At 37.5% G+C, this 18,784-nt stretch overlaps 2 protein-coding genes across 2 annotated transcripts; both read left to right on the top strand.

Moving 5' to 3' along the window:
* Positions 1-3,109: 3,109 nt before the first annotated feature.
* LOC145063845 (uncharacterized) lies at positions 3,110-3,753 on the top strand. The gene is made up of 3 exons (XM_079011420.1): positions 3,110-3,242; positions 3,344-3,433; positions 3,554-3,753. Exons 1-3 carry the CDS (start codon positions 3,110-3,112, stop codon positions 3,751-3,753), a joined length of 423 nt encoding a protein of 140 aa, XP_078867546.1.
* A 241-nt stretch (positions 3,754-3,994) lies between these two features.
* Positions 3,995-4,468, top strand: LOC145063844 (uncharacterized). Its single transcript, XM_079011419.1, has one exon. The coding sequence runs from the start codon at positions 3,995-3,997 to the stop codon at positions 4,466-4,468; it is 474 nt and encodes a 157-aa protein (XP_078867545.1).
* The last annotated feature ends 14,316 nt before the right edge of the window (positions 4,469-18,784 follow it).

The following is an 18,784-nucleotide window of genomic DNA, read 5'->3' as shown; positions in this document are numbered from 1 at the left end:
GCAATTTTCTTCTCAACTATCTTGGGATTAGTTTCTGATATTTTCAGAGGAACTTTAGGCTCTGAAGCTATCTTTCCTTTACCTTTAACATCGTGCGATGTCTTGGCTGAATGGAAGCATTCGTTTTAGGAGAGAAGTGAGATTTGGTTTTCTGCACAAGTTTCGCATGATTTAAAAAGGATGGTTTTTGAAAAACTTTTTGATTTGAAACCTGTGGAGACTAATTTCGTTGAAAATTCTGACTTTGAGAAAAACTCCTAGGGTTTGCATGAAAAGAGACTTTCGCATTGGATTGAATTTTTCTTTATGAAAAAAGTTGGGATTCTTATATGATCATAACTGCTTTCTTTCTTTGAGATTTTTGTTATATCTAGCATTTCTTTGGCGTTTTTGAGCTGGGAACTACTAAGAGGATTTGTGAATACTAGCCCTAGGTTTTGGCTTTCTTGTAGGGATTTCGGTCTGAACAGACGATGTGTCACTTGGAATGTTCTTAGTTCCACTTAAATTAACCTTGTTCAACGGCTCTGCTACATAAATACTCTTTGTTTTCCAAGAGGTCATTTCAGATAGACCTTTGGTTTCATTTGCATTATCAATTGGAGCTGACCAGAAAAACTCATCGCAACCATCTTTATTGTTGTCTTCAACCATGGACGTTATTTCTACTGTTTGATTTTTATTCATTCCCTTAGGTGCGAAAACTTGATTGGGAACAATTTGAACCTTTGGAAAATCAGTTGCTTTTTCTCATAAAATTTTAGATTTCACATCATAAAAACGTGCAAATTCAATTGAATTTTCAGAAATTAAGACCTTCGTAAGTTCAGGTTCGTCTTTGAAAAATTCAGAACAATCAACCGCATCCTCCACAGAGATTTCACTCATTTCACTGTCATCATCAAAATCAGAAACGTTTTCAACATAAAGTTTATTTTCTGAACTCAACTTGGTGCCTAATGAGTCAAACTTCTATACAGTTTCGGATTTAATTTATTGTTTGTCTTTTTAATCCAAAAGTTGCTTAAGCATGTTTTTGTGGTCTTTGGACTGTGTATAAGATTTGATTTTGTCTAGTCCTATTTTGTAAGCATCGGAAACTTCGTCAGATGAAACGATATATTTGTACCTGTAACCAGGGGCGAAGTATAGATGGGACCAGGAGGGGCAGTGCCCCCCCCCTCAATTTTGGGATAGAAATAGGAATTATACTTCAAAAAAATTAATTAGCAGGCCTGTTATTTTCAAACTTGGGCTTTGGTCCCTCCCGAATCAGACTCCAAGCAGTAAGCATAGTCCGAATACTCCAAGAAATAGTCTAGAAATCAAAACCGATTCTTCCCCAATTCCTCGTTTGCTAAATCGTTGATGCCTGCTGTCGCTGTTGAGTCCCGGTCTCACACTCTCACTCTCGTCGTCGCCCATCTCTAAGCGCCATTCACCAAAAATCAGGTATGGAATCCCAAATCTTCTTCTTTCTTTTCTAGTTCTCTTGTTGTTTGTTCTGATTGAATGTTGTGCTGCACTATTGTTGTTGTTTGCGAGTTTCTCTTGACTCCTCTTTTCTCTCGGTCCAAACTCCAAATTAGGATTTAGAGTTTCTTTTTTAACTTGGCTGTCATTTTTTCAATTTGATTTATCAGTATTCAATTATGATTTGTTTAGCTCTCTTCTAGTCTATTTATTGTACGTTGTAAGATAGTAGGACACTGGACACCAACCTGGAAGTCTGGAATAGAAAAAAATGATTTTGTTAATTGTTATGCTTCAAACAAAGCTGAAAACAAAGATGGATGAAAACCTTAGACTATTTTTATAAAATTGATTTGGTTATCAATTTGTCAATTTGATTTGGTTGTCAATTTGTCAATTTGATTTGGTTTCACTTTTCAGTTTTCACACATTGTTAATTGGTAAATGAGTTATTGGTTATTGTTCTAATTTTGATTTTGATTGAATCAATTGTTCTTTCATTTTGATTTTTATAGATATAATCATGGGAAAGATGAAAACCTTAGACTATTTTTACAAAAGAAAGGTAGATAATAAAGAAACTAATCATGAAAGTGAAGAGAGTAAACGTCACAAAGCTTCAACAAGTGAGCCACAACCACAAGAAACGAAAAATCAACAAGAGAATGAGCCATGAACGCAAGAAAAGGATAAACAACAAGATAATGAGCCACAACCACAAGAAAAGGAAAATCCTAATGAAGTTGATTTGAAGAATCTAGAAAGAGATCCCGCTAAACGAAAGCAAATGTGGGATTATCCGGTTAATTTAAGAGAACAAGTGAGATGAGCTTATCTGAATTTAGGATCTTTCCAAATACATCTTAAGGAGTATCAAGATAAAGTTTCAAAAAAACATCCTCATAGATTCAAATATTCTTGGTTCAGCATTTTCCCTAATTGGCTCGAATATTCTCCAACAACACAGACTTCTTATTGTTTTATTTGTTATATATTTAATGATAAACCAAGTGTGTGTCATGGTTACGATGCATTTACTGTTAAAGGATTTGACAATTGGAAAAAAGTTATTGATGGGAAAAATTGTGTGTTCTTGAAACATATTGGTTGCTCACAACATAGAAATGCTGTCGCATTCACTGAAAATTTGATGAACCAAGAAGCACACATTGAAAATATCATAGTGAAGCAAATCGAAGTGCAAATATTGAAGAACTGTTTATGATTAAAAGTGTCAATTGAAACAGTTCGTTGGTTGACCTTCCAAGCTTGTACTTTACGAGGACATGATGAAACTCCTGATTCCAAAAATCGTGGTAATTTTCTCGAACTTCTAAAACTTCTAGCATCGTATAATGATGAAGTTGCAAACATTACATTAGAGAAAGCTCATTATAATTCAAAGTATACTTCTAGGGAAATTCAAAAAGAAACTCTTAGTATTATTGCAAATAAAGTTTGAAAGCATATTTGTAGTGAAGTGGGGGATTCATACTTTTGTGTCATGGTTGACGAGTCACGAGACGAGTCTAAAAAATAGCAAATAGTGATAGTTTTGATATTTGTTGATGCGGAAGGAATCATACAGGAAAGGTTCTTGGATTTGGATCATGTTAGGGATACCTTATCATTAACCATGAAAACAAATATGTGGATACAACTTTTACACTATCAATTTGATGTTAGTAAAATCCATGGCCAAGGTTATGATGGTGCTAGTAATATGAGAGGGGAATGGAACGGATTACAAGCACTTGTTCTTGAGGATTGTCCTTATGCATATTATGTTCACTAGCCTTGGTGGTTGCTTCAAGGGAAATTATTCCGGTTCACCAATTTTTCACAAACTTAATTTTTACAATTAACGTAGTTTGTGCTTCCAGTAAGTGTAATGATGAGTTACAAAAAGCAAAGGTAACTGAGATTGAACAACTATTGGAACTAGGTGAAATCGAATCAGGTAAATGATGGAATCATGTTGGGACATTAAGAAGAGATGGTGATACACGTTGGGGTTCTCATTTTCGTTCCGTTTGTAGTTTGCTTAACATGTTTTCTTGTACTCGTGTTTTTCTCTAAGGAATAATTGATGACGTATCTGCTACTTATTCTCAACGTGGAGATGCTGATGCAACTTACTGTTATCTGAAATCATTTGAGTTTGTGTTTATTCTTTACCTGATAAAGGAAGTAATGGGAAAAACTGAAATACTTTCTCAAGCTCTACAAAAGAAATCCCAAGATATTCATAATGTCATGGAGTTAGTTTTGGCAACATAGGAGGGTCTAAATGATTTCAGAAACGAGGGATGGGAGTCTTTACTTGCACAAGTAAAGTTTTTTTTTTGTGGAAAACATCAAATAAATACCAGATATGAATGCTCCATATACTTCTACTCGATACCGGCCTCGAAAAACAGATAATCATGTTACTTTTGAACATTTTTATCGAGTGGATTTGTTTACAGCCACATTGGACAAACAGTTACATGAGTTGAATAGTAGATTCAATGATTAGACGATGGAGTTGTTAAGACTTAGTTCTACTTTAGTTTCTAAAGTGATTAACGTTGATCAAATTTGTCTTCTTGTTGAGAAGTATTATACTGAAGATTTTACGGAGCAAGAGAGGATTCAATTACGATATCAATTGGAGGCTTTTAATATTGATATCACAAAGAATCCAAGACTAAGTGGTGTATCAACTATTTCTGACCTATGCAAGCGTCTTGTGGGAACTCAGCAACATGAGACATATTATTTGCTTGATAGAGTAGCTCGGCTAATCTTCACACCTCCAGTTTCTACCGCAACAACAAAGAGGAGATTTTCAGCAATGAAAATATTCAAGAACCGTCTTTGCAGTAAGATGTCAGATGATTTTCTCGCAAACAACTTGGTGATTTACATAGAAAGAGAAATCGTTGAAAACATTGATTCGAAGTCCGTAATTGATGAACTTGAAGACATTAAAGGTCGTCGGTCTGAGTTGTAATTCTTTTTTCTAGGTGTTTTTGGTGTTTATTTGTTGAAAACAATTTGTTTTTTTTTAAGAACGTTAATTTCAATTTATAATACTTTTGGCCCCCCTAGTTAATTGTTCTAGCTCTGCCACTGCCTGTAACACTGTGCGTCGATTTCGTCCTCTTTTAACTCGAGAAAGGGCAAAATCATCTTGTGAATTTTCTTTCCAATCTCACAATCAAGATGTAACTGAGTGATATTAAAATAGAGTCTTTCGGCAATCAAACAAAAAATATTACACTGTTTTAAAAGACCTAAATTATCTCTCTGCAAATAAATCAACTCATCCTTAGATCTGGACAAATCTAACTCCAATTTTTAAATCCACATGCGTCTCTCTTCACGCTTTGATGAAACCTTGCCCAGTAGATCGGTTAAGTTAGAATTTGTTAAACAAGTTTGTTTTAGACTATCACCGAAACTTGAAAATGTGTATCTTAAGTTGTTCAATTCAGTTTCATATCTAGAGATAGGTATATTCAAAGAGTCAAGAATAGATTTTACCTTGTTGATCACCAGCTCGCACTTGCTTATCTGCTCAAGAACTGGCTTCGCAGCGAAACATCTATCAACGCTATGTCCACCATCAGTTGCATAACCCCTCATCTCTGACACTTCATTGGTAACCATCAAACACCTTCCATTAAACTGTACAACTTCATCCTTTGCCACGAAGCTCCTTTCATGAGTAGGTATGCGAACCTCTTCATCTTCAGAGTCAGTCGACTAGACCTCGACTCTGCCAAACTCATTTTCAGGTTTGCTTTCCTGCACAATCAAAGCAGGCATGGTGTTATCGACATTCTTCTTCTTTTTTATTTCCTCCAGCTTTCGAAGATAGTATGTCTCTTCATCCTCTCTTTCCTTCTTCTCGTCCATTCTTTTCAGCATGCATTCCTTGGCTAGATAGTTTTTTCCATGACAACATTTACAATCATAGTCGGAGTCCCCCACAAGCTTTTTATCCTTCTTCGCTTATTCCTTTTGAGAGTTATTCGCACTCTCCTCCTATACCTTTTCAGAGCTATAACTGCCCTTCCAGTTTTAGATTTTGTTGTGACTGAAGTTCTTCTTTACAAATTTCCTTGGATTAGACACAATCATAGCAAATTCCTCCTTAGAAAGTTCACAATCAAAGAGATCATATTCCGAACCATCATCATCTACAACCTTTTTACCCTTTGCAACAAGGGCCAGTGATACCATCCCAGAAACTAACTTCCCCTCTTTCGTCACTTCATCTTCATGTGACCTCAATATTCCAACAAGCTTTACCAATGTGTAGTTCTTGAATTGCTCATGTGCTTTTACGGTAGAAACTACAACCTTCCATTCAGATCTTAGCCCGTTCATGAACGTGACTTTTTGCTCAATTAGCTCACGTCCAATATTGTGCTTCATCATCCTACTAATAAGATGATTATAGCGATTGAAAGTTTGATCTAGAATCTCTTCAGGCTTTTGTTGGATTTGGTGTCTAATCCCATAACTATAACTGGGATGTACTTGACCCGATTGTAGCATGGTCCGTTTGGGTTGCCTTCACCAGTGTAATTTGATAGGATGGACTTTTGAGAATAAGGTTATTTATGATTTATTAATATATTACAACTATAATATATTAATAGGAAATCATATTATTTAATTATTATTGATCAAGAATTAATTTATAATTAATTTTGTGGACAAAAGAGACTAACTAAATATATGGGTTTTATTGTGTAAATCAATGATTCTTATAGTGTGGGCTAATAATCCATGGTTATTTATGATGAGCTAAACCAATGAGATAATCCATGTATGGTCCATGGAGGTTAACCCATGGAGCCTAAGTAATATGAAAGGTCATTAGGGTTTACAAAGTGTAACCCTAGCATTTGCTACACTATAAGTAAATCCCCTTAGAGCCAAAATTGGTTACATGAGTGGCTACATTCATTCTAAGAGATTGAAGTTGATTTTGTGCTAAGTAACCTATTCTCACAAGCCTCCTCTTTCATATTGGTGTTTGTGAACCATTAGAGGCGTCACACTTTGGGTGCTCAAGCTTTCAAAGGTCAAGAACTATAAGTCCTTCTAAGAGGTGAGTCATATAACTAGTTGTATTGTTCATTTGACAATTTGTATGCTAGTTAGGATATATGCTTTAGAAAATTGAAAATGCATCTATAATTAGAGAAAAACATAGATCCAAAGCATTTAGGGTTGCATGTGCACCAGAGGAGTGTTATAGTGCTCAAAACCCAACATTGGTATCAGAGCGTAGGATTGTTTTCTGTTATATTTGATACTTGTTGTTTTTTAAAGTTGAAAAAAATGAATTTTTGGCCTTTGACCGATGAACTCGCCGAGTCCACTGGCTGACTCGTCGAGTCCACTTAGTAACAGAGCAACTCGACGAGTTGCAGGCTTTGGTTGCAGAAATTCGAGGTTTTTGGCCATAATTGGATTAGGATCATTACCACAAACTGTTTTGAATCATAAAATCTATTTTTTATGATATGGTAGTGATCATCCTCATCCAATTACAAGATAATTGTCAAAGTTTTAAGATAATTGTTGATTTGTATGATAAACAAAGTTCCTTGCAAATTGTTGACTTGATATTATCTTGTTTATGAGTTTAGCTATATCAATCTTGAATTATATGATAATTTTAGTTGTTGAAAAAATTAATCTTAATGATTTTAATGACCTCCATAACTTGTCCTCAAGTTATGGAAAATGAAAAGTCTCATCTTTAAAAATGCATTAAACTCATAAGTTATGAATTCCAAGAGTTGTCGAAAGATAGTTGTCAAAATTCTTATGATAGTTGTTAGTTTATATGTTAAAGCTAGTTACTTGTATCATTTGATTTGAAACTATTTTGCCTTATGAGTTTTTTAGATCATGATTAAAAAAAATTATATGATAATTTACCTTGTTATAATTGATCTAAATGTTCTTTATTGGGTTCTATAACTTGTCCTCAGGTTATGGAACATGATAAGTCTTATCATAAATGTTTCAATGAACTCCATAGCTTGTCCTCAAGTTATGGAAAATCAAGAGTCTTTTCATAAAACCAACATTAAACTCAAAAGTTATAGAATGAAGAGTTTTGACAAGTTTCAAAACTTGCCCTCAAGTTTTTGGAATTTGTAAAGTCTCACTAATGAAACTTTAATTCCAAACCCTAGAGTTTTAAAAGTTAAAATTCGACCCTTATACTTTATAATATTATAAGTTTAGTATAAGACAAGTCAGTCTTACCGTTAGTATGCCTCATTCATTAAGCCAATTTATAAGGGGGGTATAAGGTTACTGTCTATAAAATGGTGGTTTAATGGGTGTCCACTCTCACCCACCGCTTCCTTGACTGGTGGAGGGTCGTTAGCCGAACGGGTAGGATAGGAAGTTAATTCTCCCTCATTAAAAGTATAATGATAAATATAAAGTAACTAAACTCTTATTAAATTCCCAATCTTAGTTACTTTAGGAAAATGTGAAAATGGTGCTAATCAATGAAATTACACTTTGCACCTTGTTAAGTCGTTACTAGAGCATGTGTGGTTAACCGACACACTAATCTGGGATTGACAATGTGTGGAAAAGGGTAGCTTGATGTTAATCATAGATCAATGGAGCGCATGTGGTAAACCGGCACATTCATAGTGGAAATTGGTAAATCGTCATTTACCTACCTTCAAATATTTTACAATTGGATAAAGGCATCCCTTTTCGCAATTGTAAAATATTGTGTTCGGTCCTAGCCTTAATATTTCGTTATGAGTGTTATATTAAGGACTTAAATAAACTAACTTGAATGTCTCCCTTTATAGATGTCTAGGTCAGACAACTATGGTTTTCCCGAATCTGTTGGAAAAGGTTTTCCACATGAAGATGATATTCCACAATATCATACTTCACTTCCTCCACCTCCTCCAATTATTCTCCCTGACCCACATGTTTGAAGACTTAAAAAGTTCAAGGTCACCCGGGCCCTATTGGTGAGCAAACATGCAGATGGAAGATTTGTGTGTGTACATGTCACACATTGACAGGCTGGGAATGTTAGGAGTCGATGTCTCAAGGAAGTTGGTTGTTGACTTGGTTCTTTAGTCACTTCCTGAGTCGTATAGTTAGTTTGTTAAAGACTACTATCTGACAGACCGCAACGTGACCCTTATTGATCTTACCTATTTGCTAATTACTGCCAAATTAGCAATGATTTGGCACACTGGTAAAGCAAATTCGATTAGAAAATCCACTTCCTAAACTTCCATGGACATTGACAATGGAAACATTGGAAGTCCAAAGAAGATTTCTTTTTACAAGGGAAAGGGAAAGGCTAAGTCTGAGATTGTCCCGTGTACCATTCCCAAAGAGTCCATATGTTTCTATTGCCAAAAGAAGGGGCATTGGTTGTGAAGCTGCCCTGACTATCTGAGAGATCTAAGAGACGGTAGAACCAAATTGCATGGTACTACTTCAGGTAAGTTAACTATGTAACTCTATTTTGTTCCTATTGGTAGATTCTTAATACATGATGTGATAAGATTACACTTTGATGTTTTATAGGATCAAAGGAAGCTTAAAGGAAAGGCATGCAGAGTCTGATCGCGAAGAGATGGATTTCGTTCGCATGGTTTGATGATCGGATTTTTGAGTTGCTGCTTAAGATTTATGTATAATTAGAGAAAAGCATAGATCCAAAGCATTTAGGGTTGCGTGTGCACCATAGGAGTGTTATAGTGCTCAAAACCCAACAACTTTTGTACAAAGGCTCCAAACTCTGAAAGCAATTGAGTTTGAGTAGACTGTTCAAGATCAGCATCAGTTGAGTATAGTTCCTTGAGACTCTCCCAGATGGCTTTTGATGTGTCGTATGAACTCACCAAACAAAAAGTGTTTGGTAGCAAAGCAAACTTGATCATCCTCATCGCTTTAACGTTGCTTATCAACTTATCCTTCTCATCTTGTGGTATGTCTTTTACATCAAGAAGAAGGTTCTTGCAGTCAGCTTGAGTTTTAATTTCTCTTCTTGTTCCTATATGAGCAAAAGTCTGGACAGTAATGGCTTCCCATATCAGATAGCCATTGTCTTCAAGCCCTAGGACGTAATCTTGAAAGTGCAACTCCCACACTTCATAATCATTGGGGAAAAGAATAGGGATTCTTGTTGTAGATCCAATGTTGCTTGTAAGATTTATGTAGTTAATGTGAGAATCGTCTGACATGTTTAAATATCGACTAAAACCTGTATGAATCAGATATGTAAACTAAAATTGTTTTTGGGTAATATAAAGATCAAAGATCAGCGTCAATAACAATGATGACGGAAGAACCAGATTCAATAATAACGGAAACCCTAAGAACTCTTTTAACAGAAGAGACGCGTATAGATTACACGATCTCCTACTCCGATACTAATAATTGAGATTAAAACTCTAAAGATCGAATAGATTCAAACAGGAAAAAGCAATCAAACATAGAATATGAATCAAGAATGTATGGAATGATTAAAAGTCACAGCCTCATAAGAGCTCGATAAAGCACTAGTATTGTAGAGGCTATGTAGGGTTTATAATGACACAATTAACTAATACATGATGCATGCATGCATCTTAAATAGTAAAAACCTAAAAGTAAATGACGGGTGGACAGGCCCAACCCGGATACCAATAGACTATACAAAATGCCCATAAATACGCAACACCAAATATCCAACAAATCATTAGGGAGACAGTTCAAGGAGTTTCCCTTTCTGATCCACTTATCATTACGAGTCATGATGTTGTCAGTGCGAACGAAGTTCTTTTCAAAAGTGCACCCACTGACTTTGTGAGAAACATTGCCACATCGATAACAAACTTTGATTCTAGGATTATTTCCTTTAACTATAGATTTTTATTTCTTTTCAACTGTTGAATCCAAAGAACTTTGACAATTTGATTTAAGAGTTCTTGTTTTAGTTCTGGAATAAGGAATGTCATAGATGGTATGCTCAGATGATACCTTGTCACGAGTCTCATAAATCATTGAGGACTCATCAGAAGTAGAGGACTTTGATTGATCTTCAGGTTTAGAATTGCTAACGGAGAACTGAGGAAAACTACTAAGAATTTCGTTTACTGAATAAACTTCACCATTGCATATACGAAGATTTAACAAAATTTTAGTAGAGGGAAGAACATGATCATGGTCAGAAGGTTGATGAGAAGGATCAAGATCAGATAATCGAGAAACATATTTGGTGATACTCTTAGAATCAAAGGAGCAGTGAGTATCAATTAAAGTTCGATTTATAAAATAAGAGCTCACAAATCTATTCTTAAAATCTTCTTTTAAACAGTTAGCTTTATAGAAGGTTTGTTTAGTATCAACCACTTTGGTTAAGGAAACAACACCTTCTATATGGCCTCGGATAATTTTCTCACATTGATCTGGAATCTGAACATTAATAATTCTCGTGACATTAAAGTGAGAAGAGCCCTAATTTTTCAAAATAAGTTGAATGTATCTAGCATGATCAACAACTTTCTCGTTTTCAGTGTGAAGAAAATTATTGGTCATGGTATTCAAGAGAAATAAAAGATCCGTTTAGAGAAGCTACGATGGTTTAGCATATACATCAGGGTTGTACGTAACTAAGATGTTGCAGACTTAGAGTGAGTGATTCTTACTTAATTCTTGTTCCTTGTTTGGTTGTGGATTTGAGGCAGAGTTACTCAGTCGACTGTCTTATTCATCTTAAATATTCATAACTTGTATATGACAGGCGATCGTAGTGGTACCGAGGAGGATCATGATGTAAATTATCATCACTAGTTTTCAAAGCACTTTCATTTGTATGTATGCGCACATAGCGGTACGATACATAGGAGTGTTAACATCAGAGGGAAAACAGAAAGCCCTGGATCATTTACAAAGAGTACATTGATGAACATACTAGGAATACATTATCGAACACACTAGGGATACATCATCGAATAACAGACGTTTCTGTCAATTTGGCAAAGACTTTGTTCAGAAAAGAGTCCATTACTATCATTCATCATTAATTGGCGTGATCCTCACCATACAAAGTTCATATGTTTTCTATCGCCTCGATCGGCAAGTTCTCGAAACTTTCGTCACTCGTATCGACATGCCGACTAAACCTCAGTTTTATCTTTCGTATTCCAAACACCGAAGTACTTGTGCGAAGAGTACTTTATCCTATGAAGCCTTATCGTCAGATGTCCGCAGACCGTCACGAAATACCACTCGTCCAGCAGACCAAGTTCGAGCACAGAGGCTAAGGACGAATATAGCTCACCTATCACTATTTATTGTATACGCGAGGGTGGTATATGATTATGATTACGCAGATTTAGTATGTGTGTTTCCGCCCTATCTCCTGTTCCTTGGTTGGTTGTGGACTCGGGGCAGAGTCGCACATCCGACCGTGTTACTAATCCTAATTATATACGACTTGTATACACGAGGTAATGATAGATGGACCAAGTACGAATCCTATCATGAACAGAAGGGCAAAGTTTCCAGGTCTACGATTAGGTATTCTGCCAATTAGAGAAGCGCAACCCCAGTACTACGGCTAAGAAAGCTAATTTTGGGACGAAATTCCATCTAACGGGGGGATGATGTGACAACCCGAAAATTTTTTACTTTTAAAGCCCAGTTAATCAACTCAACTGAGTGTCAGACTCATTGGAAATGAGTTCTAGCCAGGTTAAAGGTCGTCCTAAGGAGTTTTGAGCCTAATACAATTAAGGGATAAGTGTTAGAAAGTACCTGCTAGAACCCACATCAGGTGAGTTCATACCCCGTAATGAATCTTTTAATTGTTTTAAATACTTTTAAGGGGGGGGGGATACAAGCTGAACACAATGAGAATTGTGTAATTGTTTGTTATAAACATCTTTCAAAATGTTGCTTATGTCCTCTATAAGTAGTCAAAACATTTCAAAAACTATTTTACAATTATGTTGCTTTATAGTTTAACAAAACTCCGTTTTTAAAGTACAAGCATAACTTGGTAGTAAAATGAGTCTTTTCAATAATAGTTCAAGTAGAATACTAGTAAAATATAATGGGTATAGTTTAGGTGTTCAGTTCATACTAGATACAATACACGATAACAGAAAGAATATACTAAGATACTATAACAAGAGAAGGTACTAAGATAGTATAACAGAACGAACATACTAAGATGCTATAGCATGGAACTATTACAGGATCTAACTATACCAATGAATCACTAACACATTGTTCTAAACAAAAGGTGATAGTTATATTGGGTATACATGATCACATAATTTAAATGTGGATGTTCACGGCTTGTAATTGATTGCAGAGGTCGCATTTGGCTCCCATAATCTTTTGTCAGGGAAAGCGTTTAGTATAGGATCTAGCCATCACACTATACATTAATAATCAATTTAAGGCAATTAGTACAATAGTAGTTACTATATACAATACTACAGTACTTACACTTTACAAACGACAAACAGAACAGTCGGGTCTAGTACATTCAGTAGAAAGGGACCGTAATGCTAACCTTATGATTACTTAATGTATACATCAAGGGATATATATAAATAGGATCCAACAGGTAATAGGATGTGTGCTTTCTGCTCCATCTCCTGTTCCTTGTTTGGTTGTGGGATTAGAGCAGATTCACCCAGCCTATTATCTATTTGATCTTAGTTATATATATGTTTCGTATACATTTAGTCATCATAAGGGGTACCAGGTATGGGTCAAGTCATAAGACACTAATTCAATGCATAGTTTTCTAGTACAAAGCATACTTTTCAGACAGAACTTTTGGTACTCAAAGCTAGAAACTTACCAGTAAAGGGTTTAATCCATTTTATTAAACCAGTGTAAACTTAAAGGACTTTAGGTGACTGACTCGATAATACCTTAGTTTATACATCATGGTTATATATCATTAATACCCAACAGGTAGTTGGATGTGTGCTTTCCGCCTTATTTCCTGTTCCTTGTTTGGTTGTGGGCTTAGGGCAGATTCATCCAATCAACTATCTATTCGATATTAGACTATATATAGCCTGTATAAACTAAGTGATTATCGAAGTAATCACTGTGGTCACTATTTTATTATAAAAAATCAGGGTTTTCTTAAAGGATCTTTTCGTTAAATATAAAGGAACTATTACAATTTACTCCATGAGTAACAAGTGAATACACCATGGTTATATACAACAAGGACCTAACAAACAATCGGATGTGTGCTATCCGCCTTACTTCCTGATCCTTGTTTGGTTGTGGGCTTAGGGCAGATGCGCACAGTCGATTGTTTGTTTACTGTTAGTTTGGTATAACTTGTATTCATTTAGTACTCATAGAAAGGATTGTAGAATCATTTTTACGTATCTTTCGTTAAAGTAGGAAATATAGGATTTTCTAGAGGAACATGCGAACTTTTCTAAAACAGAACTTATAACTTACTACGTTTCAACTACATTTTTCAACAACTTTCTACAACATACTTACATCACTAAAATGTTATGAACTCACCAGCTTAATTGTTGATCAACTCTTTCAAATAACTTGTACTCTCAGGAAACTAGTAGGCATGTACTCGCTCTGGGAATTCAGAAGATGGAGCACTATAGCTTCAAGTCTTGTTTTGTTATTTTCTTATGTACTCTATGTTTTGTGAACACATACTTTGTAAACACTTTCTTGCTAATGAAATGGTTGTTCATTACTTGCTTACTATGATACATGTCTTGTGATACTAAACCTAACGTCCTCCACCCCCGAACGTTTCCGCCGTTTCGGTTTTGGGGTGTGACATGTAACGCCCCGAGTCTCAGGTATTAATTTTACAGGTTTATTTTTCATATTGAAAGGTCTACTCGACGAGTTGGATGCCCTAACTCGTCGAGTAGCAACGTTTTTGGCCACGTGTTTATGTGACCAACTCGACGAGTCGGAGGAAACGAATCAACGAGTTGGAACTGAAGGATGAAACCCTAATTTCCAAGGTTTTGCACCTTATTTAAATGATCCTTTGCCTCCTTAGCCTTCCCTTACAGCCCCTTGTGAGTCCATAAACCCTAATTCGTGTATGTGCTCCATTCTTGTGCGATTTTCAAGCTTGAAAAGTGATTTGCAAGAAGAAGACTTGAAGTATAAGCGGAGTAGTGCAATAGCAGCTAGTCGATTTGAATCTTCTACCTCTTGCTGAGGTCCGGAGCCAAGGAGTGGTGGAGATTGATGACTGGGTCATACACTGATGATCAGAGAGCTGCTGTTACTTGGGAGCAGTTTAGGGATATGTTTCGTGCTCGTTACATTCCACGAGTTGAGCGGGAACGATTGGCTCAGGAGTTTTTGGGATTTAAACAGGATGGGAAGTCAGTAAAGGAGATTACCCGTATGTTCATGGAGAGGGTGATGTTCTGCCCGGAGTTTGCTTCCGAGCAGGCTCAGATGACACGTTATCTGAGCATGCTCAAGACTGACATCCATCAGTTTTTGTCTACCCAACGATGTGATACTCTACTGGAGTTGCAGGAGGCCATTAGGCGGCATGAGTTGGAGATTGAGCTGCAGTTAAGGGAGCAGTGGCACGCCCCATAAACATTACAGCCGACGCCGAAGCGATCTAAGACCGCTGATTCTAGGTTCGGGAGTCAGCAGAGCCGCACTTACAGAAACAGCAGCAAGGGTAATTCTGGGGTTTGTCTCGCTGGTAGTGGGTGTCACAGGTGTGGCAAGGAGGGGCATTATGCGAAGGATTGTCGCCAGCCCGCCTCGGTTCCGAGTATGAGTTTATGTTATCACTGTGATTAGGTTGGCCACGTGAAGGCCAACTGTCCGTTACTTGCTGCCAAGCCGGCGCAGGCTCCTGTGCCAGCTACACCGAGGATTACGGACGGGAGGCCAAGTAGAGCAGAGCCCCCAAAGTCTCAGGGACGCGCCTTCCAAATCCCTGCAGAGGAGGCCAGGGCAGCACCGGATGTGGTTTCTGGTATGTTTCTGTCCCTTTTCTTATCGATTGTGTGACATCCCCATTTTCACGGCCAAAAAAGACCGATTTTGTTTATGCTTTATAAAAATCAAAGTACTTCTTTTTATAAAATGTTGTGGAATTTGTTCCCAGAAAAACATGATAAATACGTTATTAAAACATTTTACGAAGGAACATATTTTATTCATTTCAAAACATTTGGGATGTCATCGTCAATACAGAAACATAAGCATAAACGGTACTTACATTTATTTACACTGGTGATCCACATCTCTTTAAATCTCTCAGTGTAATGTCACTTCATATCAACACCTGTGATATAAATAAACTGAGTGGGTAAGGTTGGGAAACCTGGTGAGTACATAGGGTTTTCAACCCACAATAATATAATTATTATGTTTAAACAATCAAATAATCAACCCAATTACCCATCCCCATTAGCTTCTTTATCCTTAGGATCTACCCTAAGAATCAGCTATTTCTCGTTCATTTATTCCTAAGGAGTATCCTAAGGAATAGGTACAAATTCCATCGTTGTAAATGACCCATCTGTCAAGCACAACCACTAGTTCTGTCACTAGGGCGCAGTTGCCAAAATTGTGACATTCACTATGGGGCGCCTCTGTTGGAATAGTCCTTAAGGCACATCTGCAGGGATTATGAGGTTCTCTATTAGGCGCTGCTGCCGGTATAGTCCTTTAGGCGCTTCTGCCAGGTTATATTGATAGTATCATTTTCGAGAGTCCACTCGCAATACATATCAATGGGTTTTTAGAGTACACCAGTGAACACGTCGTTCACAACACCTACAAGTTGCGAGCCTGCTAGTGTTCCACTGGACTGTCTAGAATAGTACGTGGTTTTCATCCATACTCTGCTGAATGACGGGGCCATCATTTGGGAAAAAGGCTTCTCACATCGTCCACCTCTTACCCTCACCTCACGGTCTATTTCACCTCTCAACTCATCATCCAACTCAAATTTCATCTATTACATCTACCCATGTCTTACCCCAACATTTTCGTAGATATAAAATATATATATTGTTTAAATAATTTAAAACGTGTATAAAATCGTTCATCCAGCATAGATAGCAAGTATTAAGATAATATGCACACATAGCACGTAATTAATATAAAATACTTCATATCTATGTGTAAGCTGAAAGTAACTATGCACTCACTTGAAAGGTGGTGACTCAGCACTCGGAAAGCGCTCTGATACTCCCAAAACAATTTCCTTCAATAAAACCTAGTACCAATAAAACCTAGTACCGAAAGACACTTTTTCTCAGGACTCCAGGAGCCTCGGGGCTTCCCTCGGGAGCTAAGGGATTCCTAGGGTTTAGGGGTTAAAATAGGCTAGAGAGAGAAAGTAATTTAGAGAGAGAAGGAGATTTGGTGTGAAAATCCGAGAGAATTCATAGCTATTTATAGGTTGTTGGCTTCAGACTACGCTGGGCGTAGCCTTCGGTTACGCTGGGCGTAACTCCGGATAAGACTGCCAGCCTTGGTCCAGCTGTCTCGCACGTGCATCGGATGACAAGGAGAGAAGGTACGCTGGGCGTACCGACTTCGGGCGCGGGGCGTACTGCGAGGGCGACGTGTCACAATCCGAAGCGAAGCCTTGGTCAACAAGCAACGGCCCTGATGCAGCCACGTCATCAACCTCGCCACAGTTCTTGTAAATTTTCTTTCCGACTTCTAAAAATCATAACTTTCGCATACGAGATCCGTTTTTGACGTTCTTTATATCCACGCGAAGGTGGGAACATACTCTACAACTTTCATTTAGACTCCGTTGGCTAATTTTGACTTTATTTTAAAAGTTATATTATTAACAGGCCGGGACAAGATTGGTCCGTTAAATCCTCTTAACTTCTTCATCCGACGTCCGTTTTCGCCCATATTTTTATCGTTATGCTACTCTTAACGAGATCTTCGATTCTCATTTAGGTCGTGTCGGCTAAAAACCGCTCGATCTAATATTCGAATTTCGGGCTGTACAATGCTAATCCGAAACTTCGAAAAATCATAACTTCTTCATACGAAGTCAGATTTAGGCGTTCTTTTTATCGATGTTCTTAGTTTAACATATTCTACGACTTTTGTTTAGAGCGCTAAGCCTAAATCTTGCTCTATCGTAAATTCACTATTTACGTCTCTCGGTGCGTTGCCGGTTCCGTCGCGAAACTTCGACGGGTCATAACTCCTTCGTTATAACTCGGATTTCGGCGTTCTTTATATGTACAGAAACCTTGAGACATATTCTACAACTTGGTTAAGATAACTTATTCTAAATAATATTTTGCCAAAAAGTCATTTTCGACCCTTATTACCTCTAATTTGACTAGCCCGGATCTGCGGGCGTTACAGATTGTATATGTTTTGTGCTTATCTATTTATACATGTGATTAGGTACGTTTTTATTGAACTCCTTGCATGCATTGGTTTTGTTCGACTCGGGGGTGAGTCGGTCATTTGAATCTCAAACATTTATTAGGGAGTTTAGTTTTCCAGTAAGAGCGCTAGAGTATTCATTGCGAGTCTCTATCACTAACGAACACGAAGTTTCCACTTTTTCAATCTACCTGGGATGTGAGTTAGAGATCTCCGGGGTATCTTTTCCGATCGACTTGATTCCGATCCCCATGGGGGATGTGTGTGATTGTGGGGGATAGACTGGCTTGGTCGATTCGGTTCCATGATCGACTGCGAGGGTCAGCGAGTGGTCGTTCGAACCCCAAGTGTGGGAGAACTGATTGTCTATGGCGAGGGTACCAGAATGGGATCAGGGTTTTGTTCAGCCTCTACGGCTAGACAGTATATTTAGCATAGGTGTGCGGGTGATCTAATATATGTGGTGGATACGCGAGACAAAGATTAGATTTCAGTTTCAGAGGTTCCAATGGTTAGGGAGTTTACGGACGTGTTCCCGAAGGAGTTTCTAGGGATACCTCCGGAGAGGCAGGTCGAGTTTCGGATCAACCTAGTGCCAGGTGCGGCCCCTATCGCCAAGGAGTCATACTGATTGGAGCCACCAGAGATGTAGGAGCTGTCATCACAGCTGCAGGAACTATTGGGCAAGCAGTTCATTCGTCCAAACAGTTCTTCAAGGGGAGCACCGATCCTTTTCATCAGGAAGAATGATGGTTCACATCGGATGTGCATTGATTATCGGGAGTTGAACAAGCTGACGGGGAAAAACCGTTATCCACTCCTGAGGATAGATGATCTCTTTGATCAGTTGTTGGGAGCATCTTGGTTCTCTAAGATAGACCTGAGGTCCGGGTAC

The sequence above is a fragment of the Lactuca serriola genome, chromosome 7 (assembly GCF_051521515.1).
Source record: "Lactuca serriola cultivar US96UC23 chromosome 7, Lser_US96UC23_V15, whole genome shotgun sequence".
NCBI classification, from domain to species: domain Eukaryota; kingdom Viridiplantae; phylum Streptophyta; class Magnoliopsida; order Asterales; family Asteraceae; genus Lactuca; species Lactuca serriola.
Note: the sequence above shows the minus strand (reverse complement) of the source record. Positions and strands in the feature narration are given on the sequence as shown.

What these genes read in the sequence shown, in the direction of transcription:
- LOC145063845 (XM_079011420.1), top strand. Translation starts at nt 3,110, where the DNA reads ATGAAAACAAATATGTGGATACAACTTTTACACTATCAATTTGATGTT. An exon ending in AGCACTTGTTCTTGAGGATT is followed by an intron (nt 3,243 to 3,343) that starts GTCCTTATGCAT and finishes CAATTAACGTAG; the next exon opens with TTTGTGCTTCCAGTAAGTGT. An exon ending in ACTAGGTGAAATCGAATCAG is followed by an intron (nt 3,434 to 3,553) that starts GTAAATGATGGA and finishes TTTTTCTCTAAG; the next exon opens with GAATAATTGATGACGTATCT.
- LOC145063844 (XM_079011419.1), top strand. Translation starts at nt 3,995, where the DNA reads ATGGAGTTGTTAAGACTTAGTTCTACTTTAGTTTCTAAAGTGATTAAC.